Genomic DNA, 21,107 nt, shown 5'->3' with positions numbered 1-21,107 from the left:
GAAGTGAGAGGCAAGAGGTCAGAAGTCACGCGTGTAAGTAGCTCCTTCTCAAGGCGTGTCTCAGTGAAAAGAGAGAAATGCAAACTCGTGGAAACTGAATCAAGGGGTCGTTACCGGAGTCTTTCAACTCTCCTATATGTTTGAATTTTTTCATAATATACAGTTGGAAAAGTGATAGCGTTAAAGGTTTTTTTTTTTTTTTTTTTTTTTTTGCTTTTTTTAGAGCTGCACCCACAGCATATGGAAGTTCCCAGGCTCAGGGTCAAATCGGAGCCACAGCTGCCAGCCTAGACCACAGCCACAGCAACGCGGGATTCAAGCCGTGTCTGCAACCTTCGCCACAACTCACAGCAACACCGGATCCTTCACCCACTGAGCGAGGCCAGGAATGGAACCTGCATTCTCATGGTTCCTAGTTGGGTTCATTAACCACTGCGGCATGAAGGGAACTCTGTAAAAGTGTTAAAGCTTTTAAGAATATTTTTTAATATCGGATGAATAGCATTCGTACGATAATAGGAAGGGATAAGTTCTAGGAAACCAAAATTGGCCTTAGTTATGAGTATGGACGCTTCGGATAGAAAAGAAAGAGAACGTAGGCGTAAATGCAGACAGTGGTGACATAGAGTCTGCAGAAGTTCCGTTCTGATTATTTCAAATATTTCAGTGCGGTGGTGAGCAGGTCTTCTGTGGAGAATGAGAAGGAAAGAGGAGGTGTTGGAAGTGTGACGTCAGAAGAAAGCATGAATATTTACCTAGGGTGATGGAAGACTAACAGGGCTAGTGACACATAGTCTAGTTGGCAGGCAGTTTAAGGGCCTCAATCCCTTGAATTTTTTGAAGAATTTTTTCTCACTGTGTTGAGATTCTTTTTATTGAGGTGCAGCTGATATACAACTTTGTATTACGTCCAGCTTAGAGCATAGCGATTCCATATTTGTATATATTACAAAATGATCACTGCAGTAAGTCTAACATCCGTCGCCATACAATCACATGATTTTTTCCTCGTAATGAGAACTTTTAAAGTTTACGCTCTAGCAACTTTCCGGTACGCAGCACAGTTTTATTAGCTAAAGTCCTCATGGTGGGCATTCAATTTCATAACTGGACTTTTGTACCTTTTGAGCCTTTCACCCATTTTGTAAGCCCTCAACCTCTATCCCACCCATACCCCCCACCGCCTCTGACAAACACCAGTGTGTTCTCTGAATCCATGAGCTTGGGGTTTTTTGTTTGTATGTTTGTTTTATATTCCACCTGTAAGTGAGATCCTATGGTATTTGTCTTTCTCTGTCTCACTTATTTTACTTAGCACAATGCTCTCAAGGTCTGTCCACGCAGTCACAAATGGCAAGACGTAATTCTTTCGTGGCTGAATAACATGCCTCTGTGTGTGTGTGTGTGTGTGTGTGTGTGTAATCACATTTTCTTTATCCACTGTCCATCAGTGGACACTTAGGCTGTTTCCATATCTTTCACTCACTTGGGTTTAAGGTGAGACGAACCAGCACGTGTTTTTCTCCAGCCAGCTGCACTCTTCTGGGCAGGTCCATGCCCAGAGTAGGTAGGAAGTCGAATCTAAGCAGAGTTGTGTTTTAGCTGAGAGAGGGAGAGAGGAGCAAAGACGTTGAGGAGGAATACGGGGAGATGATTCTGATGATTGGTTTTGGAATTTAAGCTGGTTGAGAGTAGCAGTAAGAATGTAAGGAGGTGAAAGGTGGTGAAAAGACAGTAGAACCAATGGCTCAAGGATCCCAGGGTGCTGAAGGGTTGGAGTTTAACTACAAGAGCAGGTGAGCTATAGGCGCAGGTCGAGACAGAGAGTAGGAGTCTGTGATGGAGATTAGAGAGGACTTTAGTTCGTAATGGCCTGGCCTAGGATAGAAGTTAGAAATAAACAGCTGAGGTGGGCTAGAAAATAAGACCACTGGAGGAGCAGGAGGAGTCAAGGCAGGTCTGCTTTGGAGTTTTACCAGTTGAGGGTTAGGGGGAAGCTCACCTCTCCTGTTTCCTGCCTTTTGAGGAAGGAATCCACTGTCAGTATTGAGACGGATGGTCGTTGCTTCAGTTTCTCTTTGTCGCTTTGTCTTTGGCTGAGCCTGCAGTAAGGCGAAGGGACTTGCCAAGGAAGGTAGTCCTAGACTTTACCAAACTCCAGGGTCATGCACGGTCTATAGCTATGCATAGTCCATGGTCAAGGCTGCCAGGGACCAGAAAGGCAACTGAAGTCAGAGCCTGGGGGGAGAGGGCCAGTCAAGCGTCAGATTTGAGGGTCTTGGTTATCAGATGTAAGAGATTAAGTCATAGAGGCCCCAGATGGTAGAGGGCGGGAAAGGCTAGGGATTTGAGCCCAAGCGAACCTATCAATAACACAGAGCTTCTGAAGATCTTCCAAGGAGGGGACAAGGTGGGCTGGGCTTGCTTGTCTCCAGGACCCTTTACTCTACCAGGCATTGGCCATGTATTGGAAAGGTCCTTAGAATGACCCACAGCAGGTGTCTGCATCTCTTCCTGATGGTTGGCGTCATGGCCCTGGCGTGCTGAGTGCGGCAGGGAGTAGGGGAGCTCAGGATGGATGGATGTGAAAGAGGAAATTGAAGGCTGCAGCTCGGTAGGTTTTGGCTGTGACGAATCTCTGTCCCAAGTGCAGGGCCCACTGTGTGGCTGTTTATTCATTTGCTCATTCATTATCTACAACGTGGCATGTGCTGTTCTAAGTGGCAGGCACGCAATGGTAAAGATAATACACAGGAATAAGACAGTTTCTCTCTCAGAGTACCCCTTAGCTTGTTATGGGCGTAGAGGTAGGACCTCTTGGGTTTGCAGGGACCAAGACATCTGTGAAGAGGTGAGAAATGGCAGCAGTAGTGGGAATAGAAGCATCCGTGTTTGTACAGGGGCTGGAATTCTGATCGTAGGACAGTTCTCCCCGTGCACCTTGACAATGGGACTCTTCCCATCTATCACTGGCTTGATCCACTCCATTTGGCAATTGAGCTGGTGTTTGGGGAGAGAGAGGATTCTGCCCCTGAAGTTTCACCCAAGGTCTCCCAAGTCCAGAGTAGTGATGAAGCCTCTGGACCAGAGAAGGTAGCAAGGCTGTTCCTTATAGGAACGGAGCCCCTAGCCAGGGCCAAGGAGGGCTTCATGGAAAATTCTAAGAGCATTCCGCATTAATGCATTGCCCATCTGGGGCAGTGAAGAGAAGGGTGACGAAATCCAGCCACATGAGTTCAGGGGCTCCAGACTTTCCTGGTCAGGACAGATGGCACACCCTTCACTCTGCCCTGCAGAGGGAAGCACTTAGGTCATGCTCAGGCCTCAGAGGCAGCGGAGAGCCTGATAGGTTGCCCCTCAGTCTGTGCCTTGAGTGCTTTTCACTGGAAAAAACAGAAAGAGAAAGAGGAGGACTGGGTTTAAGGAAAGCTAACAGACTCCTTTTTAAAATACATGGAGCCTGGGTGCCAGCAGCATATCTAGGGCAAGACCCCAGAAGCAGTTGGTATGTCTTGAGCTCAGGGAGTAGGTCTGAGTATGAGGCGGGGACCCAGCAGCCCCCAGTTGGACCTAGGCATCTGGAGGTTTGGAACTCGAACCCTCCTGCAACAGCCTTTTCTTGCTGTCCTTCCTGAGGCGGTAAGCACTGGGGAGGATGCAGGGCAGATGGTGGCCGACAAGGCCTGCCCTTGGGCCCTCGTCCAGGCTGCCCTCCTCGGCCCCTCCTCTGAAGGCAGGAGGGGCTCACAGAGTGGACAGCTGCTGCTCACTCACTGTCCTGCTGTCTCATTTCTGAGCAGAGAAAAAAACGGCTGACCCCTTCTTCTGGAAAGTCCATTTTCCCCTGGGGCTCCGAAGATACTCTACCTGTATTAGTTTCCGGTGGCTGCTGTAACAAATTATTCTCTCCTGGCTCTGGAAGCCGGAAGTCCAAAAGCAGCATCCCTGGGCTGAAATCAGGGGGTCAGCAGGGCTGCACTCCCTCCAGATGCCTTGGGGGGAGTTCCCCGTTTCCTTGCCTCTTCCAGCTTCTGGTGGCTGCTGGCACTCCCTGGCTTGGGGCCACGGCGCTTCAGTCTCTGTCCCTAAGGCCACACTCTTCCTTTTCTCTCATAGGCGGTGAAATCTCCCTCTGCCTCCCTCTTCTCAGGACACTTGTGACTGCGTTTAGGGCCCCACGGGGTGATCCAGGAAAATCTCCTCAAGCCGGGTTCTTACCTTAATGAAGTTTATAGGCTAACAGGGAAACACCGGCAATAAACAACTCAGATGCACATCATTTAATAAATTAGAAGAAGATAAATACCGTGGGGAAAAAAGAAAAAGTCAGTCTGACAAGGTGATGGGGCAGGTGGAGGTCAGGGTTCACCTCACGGGAAGGGCGAAATTTGAGTAAAGACTGGACAGAGGTTGGGGGAAGCCAGGCGAGTGTCTGGGGGAGAATGTTCTGGAGGAAACTGCTCGAGTCAAGGCCCCAAGGCAGCAAAGGCGTGTGTGGGGTACCGTGCATAGGAGGCGGCTGTAGGAGGTGAAAGTAGGAAGTGGGGCGGGGTGTCTGGGATCATGGGTGGCCCTGGAGGCTGTTGTAAGGACGTCCCTCTGATGGAGATAGGACGACCCTGCCCAGGAGCAAAGGTTGGTCATCAGTAAATGAATGGATGGACGCAGCCTTCATTTCATCAAGAGGGAAGGAGGACGAAGTGGAGAGGTTTCGTAGGTCGGGGGGGAGGCAGATCTCTGATCTCAGCTCCTAAATATTTATTGCGCACCTACCTGCTATGCCAGGCACAAGTCCAGGTGCTGGGGGAATGACAGGGAACAAAATAGGTCGAGGTCTAGTCACACAGAGCTTGCCTTCTCCAGTGGTAACAGAGAGTCCACGTGAGACAGAGTAAGCAGAAGGACGAGATAATTTTAAATGGTGCTCGATGTTTATGAAGAAGAGAAACCAAAGGTGGGAGAGAGAGACACAGGGGGAGGAGGAAGCCCACCTAAAACAGAGGGCTCAGGGAAAACCTCTCCCAAGAGGTGACAGGTGAACCGAGGTCCAGATGGCCATGAAGAGCCAGCTCGGGAAGGTCCAGAGGGGCTCGGGAAAGGGCTGGGGCGGAAAGGTGTGTGTTTATTCAGGGACTGCACAGAAAGCCAGTGTGAACTGCAGCAGGGGGTGTTGGGGGAGGGCCGAAATCGGTGCGAGGTAGGTGAGGATGCGTCCTGGTGACCTGCAGTTTGGTTTTATTCAGAGGGCGGTGGACCATCACGACGCGGTCGACGATTTAGGACAAGCAGGCTGGGCTCGCCAGAGAACCGACTGAGGGGCACGAGCGGGAGCTGGCCCCTGCCCCCGGCAGCCGTCAGCGGTGGTGACGTGGGCCTGGACGGTGGCCGTGGACACAGACATAAGTGGAGGGATTTACAGTCTATTTAGGGATTAGCAGGATTTGCGGATGAATTGGGTGAGAGAGCGCCAAGGACAAGAAGTGAGTCAGGAAGGACTCTGTCCAATTGGCAAGACAGAGGGTTGTTTCTAGGACAGGTGTTCTCTTTGTAGAAGGTGAGGATCCGGGGAAACGGGACTGAGAAGGAGCAGAAGGACTCTGAAGTCTTGCTTGACCAACCGCCTTAGCCGGGCCTTGCCTTTCTCCCCACCCAAGCCAGGACCGCCACCCTCCATCGTGGTCTGAGGCATCAGGCTTATCCCCGCCCTTTCTTTGAGTTCTGGCCCGCCCCTGGCCTTCCACGTCGCCTCATACAGCAGTGCCCACATGTGGTGACATCACCCCGGCCACCTCTTCTGCTTCTGCCCCTGGGCTGCTAGACGGTTGAGAGAGACACACGAACACACGTGTTGGCCCCACCACGGTGTCCTGGTCTCCAGCCTCTGCCCGCGCCCTGTGCTCCTCAGCAGTCCCATCCCCGGCTGGCTCACCACCGTGACTGTTCCAGCCTTGACTGTTCATCGGTCAGCACAGCCCACACCTGGGCACCCACAGTCCCCAACCCCAGCGAGTCCCCAGAGAAACGAGTCTCTGCGTTGAGCTCTCCATCAGGCTCCCCCAGCGCCCAGCACCCCTCTCAGAGTAGCCGTCCTCACGTGCCCCCCCTCTTCCCAGGGAAAAGGCTGCCTGCCCTCGGTGTCCTGCCCTTGCTCTCCGATCCTGTCGTCCCCTTCACCTCCTCGGAGCCTCATTCCACTGCTCCCCCTCCGTCGTCTCTGCCTTCTCCTTCCTGGAATGCAAGCAAATGCTCAGTTCTTCCCCTCCCGCCTCGCACCCCGGCTCCCGGTCCACTTTTGTCCTCTCCGCCACGACCGCGTTTCTGTAGAACTGGTCTCCTCTCCCTGGAGCCCTTTCTCACCTCCGTCCCAGGGCAAGCCCCTGCCCTCTGGATCTGCCCCCTCTCCCCTGCTGATACCGCGCTTCCCCCAGGGTCCCGGGACTTCCGCGTGTCCCGAAGGCAGTGCCATACTGCGCCGATCCACGAGGCTCTTGTGGGGATGAGGGTGAAAGAAGATGACGTGCGCAGAGCACCTAGAGCCGCATATAGAAGACGGCAAGAGCTCAGAAACTGTCCACTGCCCTCTCACTGCTGTTGTCAGAGGGTTGTCATGGGTGTCCCAGTTGCCTCTGTGTGTACCCACCCGCCTTACCCAGCGTCCGTGCCGAGGACTCTGAGCTGTTTATCGTCGTATTCCCCGTAACTAGTGTGGTACCTGGGATACGCTGGGGCTCAGCACGTATTGGCGAGGGGGCGGGCGGGCCCTGGGGATGGGATGGTGTCCCTGGGCTCTGGCTCAAGTGGCCTCTGTAGGCAGTCTGGCCGTCGTCGTCCAGGCTCTCCCTGGGGCAGGCGCGCTGGCCTCTCTAGCAGCTCCTGTCCTCACCTCCACACCCTTCGCTCCCCGTCCCAGGACGTCGGGCCCCTTCCCTTCCTCCTTTGTCCACACGGGTAGAGGCTGTCAGCAGAGTCCGAGGGAGCCCTGTCAGCAGCAGCCCGGGCACTGCCCCCTTGAGGGCCTCCAGCTCAGCCGCTCCTCGCCTCCTTCAGCGCAGGCCTCCCTGCCTGTCATATATGTCATGCGTGTGGCTCCAGCCTGTCTGGACGCAGATGGGGCCAGAGCCCCTCAGCAGGCAGAGGGGCAGCCGCTGGCAGTGATTCAGGCCAGGAGGGTTTGCTGGGAATCAGTGGCGACGTCCCTGGGAGCCTTTGGAGCAGGGAGATCAGAGTGTCTCGAGGAGCCACCCAGGGCAGCCCTCGGACCTCCCCAGGTGAGGACAGCTGGGTCCAGGAAGAGCCGCGCCGTTAAGGCTGCCACCCCGCGCGCGTCTCCCACGTCCCACCAGCGGCCCTTCCCTGAGCACCCACCGCATCCTGCCTTGTGCTGGGGTGGAACAGGCACAGGAGTGGGCAGCCGGTGCCAGGAGGGTGCACCAAGAGCAGTGAGGGCCTGGAGAGGCTCCCTCAGCCCATGTGGCTCAGGGAAGGCAGAGACGCTGGAGACGGGCTGAAGAAGGAGCCGAAATTCAGCCTGAGTGAGGAGGGGGAGAGCGTTTGAGGCGAAGGGGACAGCAAGTGCAAAGGCGTGGAGGCATTAAAGAGCCTGGCAGGTTCTAGAATCTGTGAGTAGCTGGATGGGGCTGGAACTTAGAGAAAGGGAGGAGATGCTGGAGGGGTCTGAGGTGGGGAGGGCAGCCCAGGGGCGTCAGGTCGTGGGGCTTCGTGAACCAGATTAAGAGCTTAAATGTAGCCTCTGGTAGCTGTTGTAGTTGTAGAAACTCCCATCAAACTAGTTGAAGCCGAAAGGAAATGGAGTGGTTTCAGGGCTGAACACTCGGGGCCGCCTGAACCAGGACTCACTCAGCATCTCTCTCCCCGCATCCTGGCTCCGTTCCCCTCTGGGTTTGTTCTAAGACAGCTTCTCTGCGTAACCACAGAATTCGGCTCCAGCAGTTCCAGGCCCAGAAGCGGCAGATGTTATTTTATTTTTTTAAGGTCCATATAATAAATATTTTCAGCTTTGCAGGCCATACGTCCTCTGTGGTCGCATTCCAACAACCGCAGACATTCAGCAAATGAATGCGTGTGGCTGTGTTTTAATAAACCTTGATTTATAAAAACAGGCAGCAAGCTCCTGGGCACAGTTGGCACACGCCCTGTTCTAGGCTTACCTGGTCTTTTTTTGGAGGGTCAGGGGAGCTGCCCCATGGCACATGGACATTCCTGACAACGCCGGACCCTTCACCTGCTGCACCGTGAGGGAACTCCAAGGCTTACGTGGTCTCTACAGCTCCCTGTCTCAGAGGAAAAAGCCAGACTCCCGTATCCCGCAGGGGCCTCCTATTAAATCCCCAAGAAGAAGTTGATTCATCCCACTTGGGTCCGGTGCCCACCGTTGAGCCAGTTACGGCGGATCGGAGGAGTGAAGTATCTGGACTGGCCAGCCTGGGCCATGTGCCCATCCCAGCAGCAGTGGCGGGGTCAGCTCGGCTAGGACCATGTGGAATGCAAAGTGAGCTGCCTTTCAGAAGAAGAGGAAAAGGCATGTAGAGATCCAGTGCAAGGTGCCAACAAGAAGAAGCATGAACTGAGTGCCCCAAGTTACCGGTGATGATCCAGCTTGAAATTCGTCATGACACAGCCCCAGGGCACCAGGCCAACCGTGGCGGTGCTGCTGCGTGCCCTGCCCTGGCCTTTTCCCTCTGAGCAGAGCTCGCAGCTCAGCTGCCTTACGTTTACACCCCGTCAGAATGCACTGGCCCTCTCACCCCCTCCTCGCCCCTTGTTGCACCTGCCTGGGTGGGACTAGAGGGTGGGTCCCTGGGTGAGGGGCCAGGCAGAAGCCCCCTTCCCTTGGCAGCCTCAGCAGTCTCTCTCCTTGACTTTTTTTTTTTTTTGGCTTTTTTTAGGGCCACACCTGCGTCACATGGAGGTTCCCAGGCTAGGGGTCGAATCGGAGCTGCAGCTGCCAGCCTACACCAGAGCCACAGCAACGCAGGATCCGAGTCACGTCTGTGACCTACACCACAGCTCAATGCAACGCCAAATCTGTAACCCGCTGAGCGAGGCCAGGGATCGAACTTGCAACCTCATGGTTCCTAGTTGGGTTCATCTCCCCTGTGCCACGATGGGAACTCCTCAGCTTGGTGTTGTCATCACCTCCTTCAAGATTTTGCCATACCCCTCGGTCGGCCTGAGAGCTTTACACCCCTCGCTATTCCAAAACACAAGATGCGAAGACTTATTTTCTTACGGTTATTTGTTTACCTGTGTCTCCCACAAGCTCCTGAAGGACAGGGCCACAGCTGGCTTATGTCAGGTCCCCAGCCAGCACTCAGCGCGGGACCTGGCGCCCAGTGGGCCCGTCGCTAGGCCACGTGCTCCAGCTCCATCGGGTCCTGCACCGGATCGGAGGCAGGCGCTGGGTGCCCGTGCTTGGAACCGCACTTGTTGCTGGTACCTGCTGTTTGTCCCCTTTGCCGCTTCTCTCAGGACATAGGCCCCCCTTTCTCCTCAGACGCATCTCTCCCGTGGGAGCCATGCAGGTGGGTCAGCCAGAGAAGTGGCAGCAAGACGTAAGCCGGGCAAAGCACTGACGAAGCGTCTACCTCGCCTGCTTGGACGTATAGCAAGGCCCTGCTGTGTAAGGCCATTTATGGGGGGGGCCGCCTCAGCGAGATCCCAGACAAGACCGGGTATTATCTGGGAAATGGGTGTCCCTCGGCTTTGTCCACCCCACCCCCTCCCCAGCTGGTTCCAGGAAGTATGTGGCATTTGGCTTTCACCCCATCAAATGACAGTCCCTCTTTCTGGGCCAAAGCCTCTGGCTGAATCTGGCAGGCCGTGTGCTCTGGCCCCGGTCTCTGGATCCACGACTGGGCTCTGCCTTCTCTTTGCCTCTGGGGCTGCTTGGCTCTTCGCACGTGTTACAGAAAGTGGCTGGAAGGCTGGCCATCCAACCAAACAGGCACAGGTGGAGAGCTGAAGCTGTGTGTTGCCCCAGTGCCGCACACCCACATCTGGAGGCTCTTTGTGCAGCTGGGTCGGTGGGAGCTGGGAGGAGGACGCTGCTCGGGGTCTGTGGGTGCCCACAAAGACCTGCTCCCCTCCCAGTTAGCTTTCTTGCTGGCCTCTGGGTGCAGGCTTGATGTTCCAGGCGGGTCTCAGGACGTGGTTTGAGTGGAGGAACCAGAACTGGGGACATTCGCCTTCTACGCTGCACCTCAGCCACACTGCTGGGCATTCACTGAGCTGGGAGGTCCCATTGGGGCCGGGGGAGGGGGGTCCTGGATTGCCCATCCTGGCTGGCAGACTGGCATCATGCCGAGTCATCGTCCTCTCTTAGTTTCTAGGTCTGTGGGCAGGGCAGCCTCATGGGTCCTGGGGCCCCAGCCTTGCTATGAGAGGCACGGGGGTCAGACCCACCCTCAGCATGTGCCCCCCTAGAGCCCGGAGTCCCCACGCTGCCCTCCTCTATCCGCTGCAACTTCCGCCTCCTCCTTCCCCAGTTCCTTCTCACGCACTCACACACACCCTCCTGAAACCTGATCCCAAGACTGCTTCGCGTGCTGGGGCTCTGTGCTGGGGCTCTCGGCAGAGCTGGCGGCAGGTTGGGGCCTGTCTGCTGGAGCCTGCCCCACCCTGCCCCACTGCCCCCTGGGCCAGGGCAGGCAGGTCAGGCATCCCACACCCCTGCTGGTCTGGCCAGTTATCTGCAGCTCAAGGGCCATCTCCGCCCTGGGCACGCCCCCAAATGGGCACACTGGTCTCTGGACAGAAGCCCCCAAACTCTCTGCCAGGTGTAGCGTGGGGTTCGCCTGGACCGCCTGCAGACTTAACACAAACACACACATGCACCACCTCTACTGTCACCCCACCCCATTTCCTGTTGTGTATTGCCCTCGGCTCAGCTTCCGAGGCTTCTGCAGGCACTGAGCCGCCCACCCCGGGGGGGCTGAACCAAGCGTAGTGGAAACACCAGAGGAAGAGCCCAAATCTACCTGGGGGAGGCAGGAGCGCTGTCCTGAGAAAAGAGCATCTGAACTTAAACACTAAGAAGGGATTTTCCGGAGTTCCCGTTGTGGCTCAGCAGGTTAAGAAACAAACATTGTGTCCGTGAGGATGCAGGGTCAATCCCTGACCTCGCTCAGTGGGTTCAGGACCTGGCGTTGCTGCAAGTTGCAGCATAGGTCGCAGACGGGGCTCCGATCCAGTGTGGCTGTGGCTGTGACATGGGCCTCGGCTGCAGCTCGGATTCCACCCCTCGCCTGGGAACTTCCGAGCTGTGGGCGTGGCCATAAAAAGGGGAGGGGGCTGGATTTCCCAGCCGTGGAGAGGGAAAGGGTTGAGGAATACAGGGAAGGGCGAGGCGGTGCATTTCCGGCCGAGGGCCTCACGCGTGAGTGCATGAGGACTGGCTTGTGCAGGGAGCGGCATGCAGTGCGTGGTCGGTGGACACGGCTCGTCTCAGAGGAGTAAAATCCAGATTGCAGTAGATCGACACGTGAAGGGGAGACGCAGACATCAAGACAGAATGCCCACAGCTCTTTCTCAAAGTGTTGCCATGAAGGGATAGAGAGATTGATAGCATGAGTACGTGGTCAGGGAAGCTTGCGGGGTTCGCCTTCACACAGGGGAGTCCTGAGCTTGCTGGATGCTTAGGGGGAAACAGGGGTGGGCTGCGTGGCATGATGGAGAGACCCGCGTTGGGGGGGTGGGGGGGGAAGGTGCAAGACGCTGAGGCTTGGTTTTGGCTTGGTTTTGTCTGTGAAGTGAGAGAAAAGAAGAGATAGCGGCTCAAACTTGGAAAAGGATAGAGCGCTTATGGAGAGTGGAGAAGTCTGGAATAGCTCCTGAGCAAAGGTGAGGATCCAGCCAAGGCTCGAGTCCATGAATTCGTAGTAGAACCAGCCCATGTGAGAGAGAGAGAGAGAGAGTGTTCTAGCAGCACTTTGAATATATAAAGTATGAATGTAGGATTAGATTAATCTCTGATTGGGTTGAGCCTTAAGAATGAGAGAAAAAGATCATGGAACAAGAAGGTACAGCATCCTGGTGAGAGAGACCTAAAAGATGGATGGGATTCTAGCCAGGAAAGAGCTATAACTCTAACTAAAACTCAGAAGCCACAAGCAGTAAGTGGAAAGATTGATTCATTTGACTACACTTAAAACAAACAAACAAAACACACTTCTTGTAAAAGGGAGGTGAGGAGAAAGCACCACAAGCCAAGGGAACAAACTCACGGAGATGTTTGTAACTGTATCACAGAGGGCTTATATAGTTAATATATAAAGAGCTTCAAAAGAGAGAGGAGAAGATGGTTGGCTAGTGCTGTGCTGGTGGTCGTGTTGCAATACGTGTGCATGAGGTCAGTTGTGTCGACACCTCGAACTTACACTGTGTTTGTGTCAGCTACCGTCAAGTGTATCTTAATAAAGCTGAGAGGGAAGAAGAAAAAGACCAACAACCCTTTGGAAAAATGGGCAAGAGGTCTGAACAAAGTTCACAGAAGAAGAACTGCAAATGGCCCTTCCGCGTATAAGACAGTGTTCAATTCCACTCCTGGTAAAAGAGACACACATGAAAGCCCCACGGAGAGTCTCTCCTGCCACACTGGCAAAATGGACATGTTTGTGAGGCTGGTGGGAATTATGAAATCGTATGATCCTGTTGGAGGGGAGTTTGGCATCATGGGGCAAAAGTATATATGCATTTTTCCCTTTGATCCAGCAAACCCACTTCTAGGAATCTATCCCAAAGATTGGCAAATAGATAAGACCTAAGCATGGAGTTATTCGTTGTAACCACTGTTGGTGGAACCTGCTCTACAAAAGACTGGAACTACCCCAGGGGACTGACTGAATAATATATGTACATAGCTGTGATGGGCTGTTATCAAGGATCTAATTCTATCAACTGCTTTGCAGTGATCTCACCAGGATATATTACAGGGTGAAAAAAATCAAAAGGTGAAACCGTGTATATGTTACCCATTTATAGAATATAGAAGGGAATAGGGGAGTTCCCGTTGTGATGCAGAGGAAACTAACTAGGAACCATGAGGTTGCAGGTTCTATCCCTGGCCTCGCTCAGTGGGTTAAGGATCGGCCGTTGCTGTGAGCTGTGGTGTAGGTTGCAGATGAGGCTCGGATCTGATGTTGCTGTGGCTGTGGTGTAGGCCGGCGGTTGCAAGTCTGATTCAACCCCTTGCCTGGGAACCTCCATATTCTGCAGGTGCAACCCTAAAAAGCAAAAAAAGAAGAAGGGAATAGGAATTCACATACATATTATATATTTCTTTCTATCAAAAAAACAACAAAGAAGGAAAAATAAAAACTAATGAAGATGCATCCCACGTGGGAATTAAAGTAACAAGAGTCAGAAACAGAAATGAAGGTTTGACTTCTCTGAATATATCTTGCTTTGTGGATTTAATTTTGGAATTCTGTAGTTTTATATCAGCATAAGACAGAATTAATTAAAATGAGAGAGAAGCAATGTCCAAGAAGCAAAACCAAAATGAAACAAATGAATCTGACTATCAGGTAAACTCAGCAGGATTATTTCAAAATAATTTTGCAATAGCAAGGTCACTTGTCTGTACTTCTCTGATGGGGTATATACCCCAAGGCAAAAAAGAATAGCAGAGAAGCTTCAAGTTGTTCTCAGTAACGATTGTGTTATAGTGGTGACACTGGTATCCTCATGCTGAGACGCTTCTGTGTGTTTTCCATGGGTACCTCTACGCGAGGCTGCATTGGGGTAAAGCAAATGATTATGTTAATATCACTGTGAGCAAGGGTATCAGCTTCAGAGGTATAAATGGAAAATCGAATGGTCTCAACAGATTTTTTCATTTGTGTGTCCTCATACATTTGATTTTGAGGGGGCAGTTTTTGTCGTGTTACCAGCAGCTTATGGCTTTTCCTCTGTCCCTTTGCACAGCAATGTATTCATAGTATTATAAGGTGAAAAACATGGCCTACGGAACAATTTAAAAAATACTATGGGAAAAGGAAAATTTTTTTTTTTTTGTCTTTTTGCCATTTCTTGGGCTGCTCCCGTGGCACATGGAGGTTTCCAGGCTAGGAGTCGAATCGGAGCTGTAGCCACCGGCCTACACCAGAGCCACAGTAACGTGGGATCCGAGCCGCGTCTGCAACCTACACCACAGCTCACAGCAACACCAGATCCTTAACCCACTGAGCAAGGCCAGGGATCGAACCCGCAACCTCATGGTTCCTAGTCGGATTCGTTAACCACTGAGCCATGATGGGAACTCCGAGAAAAGGAAAATATTTAAAAAATAATGTGGGACAATTAACCTGTTGGCATGGATATATATACCAACAGGTTAATTGTCTCTGTGTTGTAGGATTATGGGTATTTGCGTGTGTGTGTGTGTGTGTGTGTGTGTGTGTGTGTGTACGCACGGGCATGTGTGTGTGCCTCTGTCTTTTTTCCAAAATTAACACATATTACGAACAACACTAAAAATAAGTGTTTTAAGTAAAAATTAACATAATGAACTTTCCAGTCAACTGCGGGGGAAGGGAGAGGACAAGGAAAAAAATACGTTGGGACCATTTAGCTAGATTCTAGGAGATTTAGCTGGCACGTGACATCCATGGCCTATTGAGAAGCAGGTAGAAATCCTGTCCAAGCCTGACCGAGAACCTGCAAAACTTTCATAAACTCAGTCCTGACACAGGAGGGTTCTTGCCTGAGGCTTATCCGGGGACCTTGTGGACTCTGGCCAGGACACTTGGGGACTCTGGTAAAACATCAAATGTATGCATTTGGAAAGCGTGTCCCAGGTGTGAGGCATGTGCGTGACCCCCGTACACAGCCGAGAGGTGCGCCAACCCTGGAGCCTGGAAGCAAAAGCCGCCCTTCGGGAATGGTCTTCCATGCTTCCGCTGCTGACAGCTTCTTCCCAAGCAGCAAGGGATGGGGAGGGAGCAGCACGGACGGTTTCCTGCCTCTTTCAAGTTCGCTTCAAAACCTTTCCTATGCTGGACCTCTGAGCCGTTGCCGATGTTACCCCCCGGGTTTGGTACTCGTGCTGGTCAGTGGTGATGGGGATGAGAACCGGATGCTGAGGCCTGAGTTTCGTCGGGAGGCCTGAGTTCTGACTTCTGGGCTGGACGGGCCTCTCCTCCAGTCTTCAGTTTGTCCGTGGGGCTGATTCAGGCTGGTAAAAACAGAGACAGGAGTTCCCCGGCAGCTCAGCAGGTTGAGGAGCTGGCATTGTCACGGAGGTGGTGCGGCTTCGATCCCTGACTCCCGCCACCAAAAGAAAAAAAGAAAAGAAAAGACACAGAGACAGAGACAGCCACCCAGGTCTGGGCCTCCGCACATTCATTCTCGGCCAGGGAGGCCCTGAGCAGACCCCACAGCAAGGCGAACTTGCTGTAGTAAGTGACCAGGTGCTGGCCTCGGCCCAGGCTGCCGGGTGCGCTGAAAAGGCCTCAAAAGCAAGGTGCTAGGTTCCAAGTGAAGTCATGTTGTCCAAGCATCTCTGAAGAGCTCGGTTCCTCCTGCCTCTCTGCACCTGCTTCCTTCGGCATCCCTCCGATGCACACATCCCCCGCAGTGCCCGCTGCCCTGCCCGCTCCTCAGCTTCCCAGGAAGAGCAAGGCTTGCCTCTTCTCCTCACAGCTCAGCATCACCTCTTGCTTCCACCTCTCCCCCTTTCCCTCCCATCTTTCTCTGCCAAAATTCCCTCTCCCCATAAGCCCATGTCCCTCCCCCACCTCCCGGGGAGCTCAGTGTCCCCTCTGTCCCCCGCTCTCTGCCAGCAAAAGTGCTCAGGCTGCTGCTTGTCTGAAGCCTCCCCAAGGCCCTTCCTCCCAGCCACAGGATACTGTGATTTTTCTCTGTACAAAGTGACCGGGTCACTTTGTTGTACAGCAGAAATTACACAACCTTATAAATTAACTATACTTCAATAAAACATAAAAAAAAAAAATAACCCTCTAGCTCCTATGGCTGTTCATCTGCTTCGCCCTCTCGCCATGAGTTCTCTTTCCTGCTCACCCTGGGTGGTCCATCTCCCCAATTCTGCTTCTCTGCTCTGACTGTATTTGGGGTGTTTTTCTGCTCAGCTGAACAGGGTCTCTCCGTGTTCGCAGACAGCAGTGACTGTTTGATGGATGCACGCCTGGATAACCTGCCAGAGAGCCTCCCGCTCTGCGTCGTAATCCCTGCTAAGTGCATCTTGTCTCTCCCCCCCGCCCCACTGGCCACATAAGGACTAGGCAGGCCTGCTGCTCCGAAGCCAGGCTCTGCTGAACAAGACCTGGCAGACCCCACACAGCAGCCACCCAGTGAGCAGGCAGGGTGGGGAAGGGGGTGCCAGAACGTGGAGGGTGGCTTCTGGCAGATGCACAGCCAGGACGGATGGACAGAAGAGCCAACCAGCACTGCAGCCCAGTGCACCTGGGGACCCCTCACCAGCCCCATTATATTCCAGGTTCTCCAAACCAGCACCCATGTTCCTGGATGACTCCTTCCGAAAGTGGGCCAGGATCCGGGAATTTGTGCCGCCTTTTGGGATCAAAGGTCAAGGTATGTTGGGACCCCTGCCCCACTCTGCATGAACATCGCATGCCCTGGACCATGCCCCTGCACCTCAGGCCAGGGCTATACCCTCAGAAGTGTCTCTGCTGGGGATCCACCCCTCTCATCAGCCTCTCCCCTCTTCCCTGCCCTTCCTTTTTGCTAACTTTAGTGGAATGTTCAAAGCCCACCACTTTGCCAGGGGCCAGGCACACAACAAGGAAGTAAGCCAGCGTGGTCCCCATCCTCAGAAAGCTCCCGTCTAATGCAGACACAGGTGCCTCGAGGGCAGGACAGTACGGATTCTGATGAGGGAAGGACACAGTGCTGTGAGGTCACAGAAGAGGGTGCCAGAGGCATCGGCGCCAGAGAACTAGGTCTGAGGGGGGAGTCCCAGAGAAAATAAAGGCCCTCCGTGCCCTACGACCACCCCCAGGCCCCTCCCTCATCCCCTCCTGGTGTTTCTTACCTTAACCTTGCCTCCCCTCCAGTCCTTTCTCATCCTGTCCTCGGGCTGGCCTTTCCCCTTGTACTCTCAGAAATGTCCCCTTCCATTGCCTTAGGGACCTCACCCATGCTATTTCATGGCAGGGTAGAGTTTGGGCTTTAGGGTCAGACAGAGGACCAGATCCCAGTATTATCTCTTTGCTAACTGTTGCTGTGGATAAGTTACTCGTCTCTCTGTGCTCTAGTTTTTTTCATCAGTTAAATTGAAAGAAGAATACCATTGGTTTAGGTGTGGTCAGGATTAGATAACTGTTACGTGTGATAGCATTTGACCAGAAGACTCAAGAATGTCCAAGCCCTCTACTCAGCCAGCCCACCCCTCCCTGAAAAGACAGCGACCAGCAAAGGGAGGCTCTTGAGCTGGAGCTTTGCCATTAAACCTCCAAGAACGCATCTAGCGGGTTGGGTTGAACCCTGCAAAGAACTCCTTTATCCTGGCTGCCGGTAGCCAAGCAGCCTAACTTTTCTCCTAAATCCTCACTTGAGATTCTGATCCTACTAAGCTACAAGGGGCAGGAAGGGCCAATACACAGCCCACTGGCCAGCAAGAAAGAGCCCCCAATGGTTTATGGCGCTTCTGCTCGGGTTCCCTCCTAGATAACAAACCCCAATCCATGTCCTTGACCTTGGCCAGTTAGTAGCAATCTGCTTTTCCTCAGAGGTGGAATTGGAGGTGGGAAAGGAGGGGATCAGTGGCCTTCCCCCGAAGGCACCATAAAGTGTGTCTGAAGACACTTAGTATAGACTGTCCCTTAAAGGCTTGTTTCCTTGCCCTTCTCTCATTTGACCTCTGGGAAGATGGCCTGTAGCCTCCGTCTCCTCTCCCTCCCCATTTACTCCTGAGGACTCTCTCCTCCCCTCACCCCTTCAGTGCCGCTTCGCGGTGCCCCCAAGAGATCCAGAGGGCACTTTCCAGTCCGAACTTGACCTCTTGGCTGCACCTGACCGTGTTGTCCACCTCGTGTTTTAAAACCATCACGAGGTTGTTGTTTCATTTTGGAGGCATCCGTTTATTACATGAAATATTTCAAGCATATAAAAAAGGCATAAAGACCAATCTAATGAGCACCCATGTACTCCCTACCCAGCTTCAGAAAACTTGAGACACGATCCGAGTTCCATGGCCCCCTTCCCCCTCCATTCCCCTGCTTCCCCAGGAGACCCATATTCTGGTAGCAATGTTATTATCCCTCTGTGCCAGTTTATGTATTTCTACAGCATATTTATAGATCCATTAAAAATGGGGCATGGTTTGGGCACGGTTTTGAACTTTACCAGCAGTATTGTATATATGCATGTGTGTATTTTTCAAATTGATGTTTTGGCTTATGCTTTGCGAATGTGTCTGTATTCGTACATGTAACTCCGGGTCCTTGATTTTGTAGCCACTTTGTAGTATCCACAGAGCGCATTTCGTCTGTTTGACTTGGGGAGACATTTAGGTTTTGCCTCCAACACTTTGCTCTAACAAACGGTTCTGCAGAGAACATTCTTGCCCAAGGCTTCTTAAACAGGCGTGGGAGTTTTCTGATGCTCCAGCTAAGAGTAGAGTCATGCGCAGCTCCGCCTTTCCTGGATGTTAAGACGCTCTCTGCTGTGGTCGTGCCACCTCACCTTGTCTGTAGGTCTTTGTGTACCTTATCTTTTATCTTCCTAAGAACTCTGCACAGTAGGAACTACGATTGTTTGAAAGATGGGGGCGCTAGGCGTTCCCCTTGGGGCTCAGTGGTAACAAACCCGACTGTTATCCATGAGGACACGGGTTCGACCCCTCACTCAGTGGGCTAAGGATCTGGCATGGCCAGGAGCGGTGGTGTAGGTCGCAGAGGCAACCAGATGCTGTGTTACTGCGGCTGTGGCACAGGCCGGCCGCTCTAGCTCCAATGTGACCCCTCGCCTGGGCACCTCCCTCTGCCACGGGTGCAGCCCCAAAAAGGAAGAGAAAGAAAGACAGCAAAGATGAGGAAACTAAATCTCAAAGAAAGTGAGTGGTTGGTCGAAGGTCCCAGAGCTCATAAGCAACAGAGCCAGAATTTTGAGTCCAAAGCTGATAGCATAATCCGTTCTATTATAATGCTCGCATTATACCAGCGTTTGAAAAGAGAGCAGTCATCGTGGCCAAAGCCAGACAGAGGCTGGGAGGATGGGGTCTGGTTATGGTCACAAGGTCGGAGGCGCAGAGGTCCCGGGGCCCTTGCTGGGGGCAGCCTGAGAGCGGAGAGCAGGTGGGCAGATGCCGGGCCCCAGGGCTCGAAGAGGTAAGGAGGTAGAGACAGCCTGGCAAGACAGGATTAGAGATCAGCCGGTCGGAGGGAGGAAGGTATCAGAAAAGGAGGCGGGGTGGCCTGACCTGGGCAGCTGGCGGGGACCACGCTGGCTCTTCCACTGGTTGTCTCCTCACTTGCCCCCAGTTATCTGCTCGGTGGGGGCACAGAAGGGAGCGTGGGGTCTCTGGGGGAGACCGAGATGCCCCAGCTTCCAGGCAAGGCCCACAGCTGGGATGCCCGTCCCTGGGGCCTGACGGCAGAGCCTCCAAAAGCCAGGTGGGAGGTCCAGGAGAGGGCCAGGGAAGCCTAAGGAGCGAGCTGTGTGCTGGGGCTCGGGCCCGGGGCCAGGCACAGGTGTGCGTGCCCGCCTCTGCTGCCTCCGTCTCCTTTCTCAGGGAGAAAGTGGCCCAGCCCTGTGCCCGGAGTTCCCTCCTCCACCTTCCCATCCCGCTTAGCCCCCCAAGCAGGTGCCTTGAAATCGGCTCCTCAGCGAACATCTTATGGGGACTTAAGTGACCCTCTAACCGTGACCGCCCTTCTCTGTCCACAGACAATCTGATCAAAGCCATCCTGTCCGTCACCAAAGAGTACCGCCTGACCCCGGCCTTGGACAGGTGAGCCCCTCGCTGCCCAGCCTCCTGGCGCTCGGCTGCCTGGCATGTGCAGAGATGCAGAGGCCCCGCTGGCCTTGCCTGGACCTGGGCACCTTGTCTAGCGCACCCACACGTCCGCACGCATGTGCACACACACCGCCTGGGTGAGCAGATGAGTGGGGCCGTTGCGCCGGGCCGGCCACACCCGTGGGCTGGAAGCAGTTGGCAGGGCATCTCCCCTCGGACTGGACTTCCTGGGCCAGGATGAGCTCAGTGTTGGGGCTGGGGCAGCTGGAGGGGCTTCAGTCCAAGACGCAGTGACATAGCGCTCAAGCAACAGATCCTGGACGGGGGGAGCCCGAGCCTCAGAGGGGGGAGAAGCAAAATGAATAGACGAACAGATCACTCCCGGCTGCATGGGGGCTTCTGAGTTAAAATCAAGTCCAGCCTTGAGTCCTGGAGCCTCCAGGCCCGTTCTGTTCTCGCTTTTCTGGCGTAGCCCTCGAGCTCAGCCCACTTTTCCCTCTCCCCTGAAGCTGCCTAAACCTTGGGGAGTCTTTAACCCAGGACGCCAGCTTCCCTCCCTTCCTCACCACCTGAGACCTGGTGCCCAGGCCCCTTCCACACCCAGGTTTTCCCAGAGAAGCGTCAGGGCGCAGGGGCATCTGAGAGCCCGAGCTGCTCAGCCCTCTGCAGCGTGGTTCTGGGCGCTCAGATATGCTGCCGGAAGGCCACTGGTCTTCCTTCGGCCCAGCCTGTGCCTGGCCGAGGCAGTGAGGTCAGGGGCCAGAGGGCGGGGCTCAGAGGAGACCTGGGACAGCTCGCCAGACGTCTCTGCCTCTGTCCCCTCAGCCTCAGCTGCCGCCGCTGCATCATCGTGGGCAACGGAGGTGTCCTCGCCAACAAGTCTCTGGGGTCACGAATTGATGACTATGACATTGTGGTCAGGTGAGCCCCCCCAAGCAGGGCCCAAACTCTGGTCCCTGAGCCCACTGAGAACTCTCCATCTGGACCGTCAGGCTGGAGCTCAGTAGAAACTTCAAGAAGCCTGGGTTGGAGGCCTTTGGAACAGAAAGCCAGGTGCCACCAGGTGGCCTGGGCTCCCCTACCCTCTGCACCTGGCGTATCCTGGGGTCCTGCCGCCTCCCCGCCACAGAGGCCTCCAGACCACACGCGGTGC

At 53.9% G+C, this 21,107-nt stretch overlaps 1 protein-coding gene across 21 annotated transcripts in view; it reads left to right on the top strand.

The window, feature by feature from the left end:
- ST3GAL3 (ST3 beta-galactoside alpha-2,3-sialyltransferase 3) overlaps nt 1-21,107 on the top strand; it is a 231,182-nt gene that overhangs the window by 185,941 nt on the left and 24,134 nt on the right. For all 21 annotated transcript variants that reach the window (XR_014804992.1, XR_014804991.1, XR_014804989.1 and 18 more), the window contains 3 exon segments: nt 16,475-16,569; nt 19,885-19,948; nt 20,780-20,875. Coding sequence is in view for 17 of the 21 variants with exons in the window: in XM_084958571.1 (XP_084814697.1) it covers nt 16,475-16,569; nt 19,885-19,948; nt 20,780-20,875 (255 nt within the window). In the remaining 4 variants the exon portion in view is untranslated.

This window comes from Sus scrofa, chromosome 6, assembly GCF_054392235.1.
Source record: "Sus scrofa isolate SSC_HxYL_T2T_F1_AM1 chromosome 6, Sscrofa_HxYL_maternal_Yorkshire_Landrace_v2.0, whole genome shotgun sequence".
Taxonomy (NCBI): Eukaryota; Metazoa; Chordata; class Mammalia; order Artiodactyla; family Suidae; genus Sus; species Sus scrofa.
Note: the sequence above shows the minus strand (reverse complement) of the source record. Positions and strands in the feature narration are given on the sequence as shown.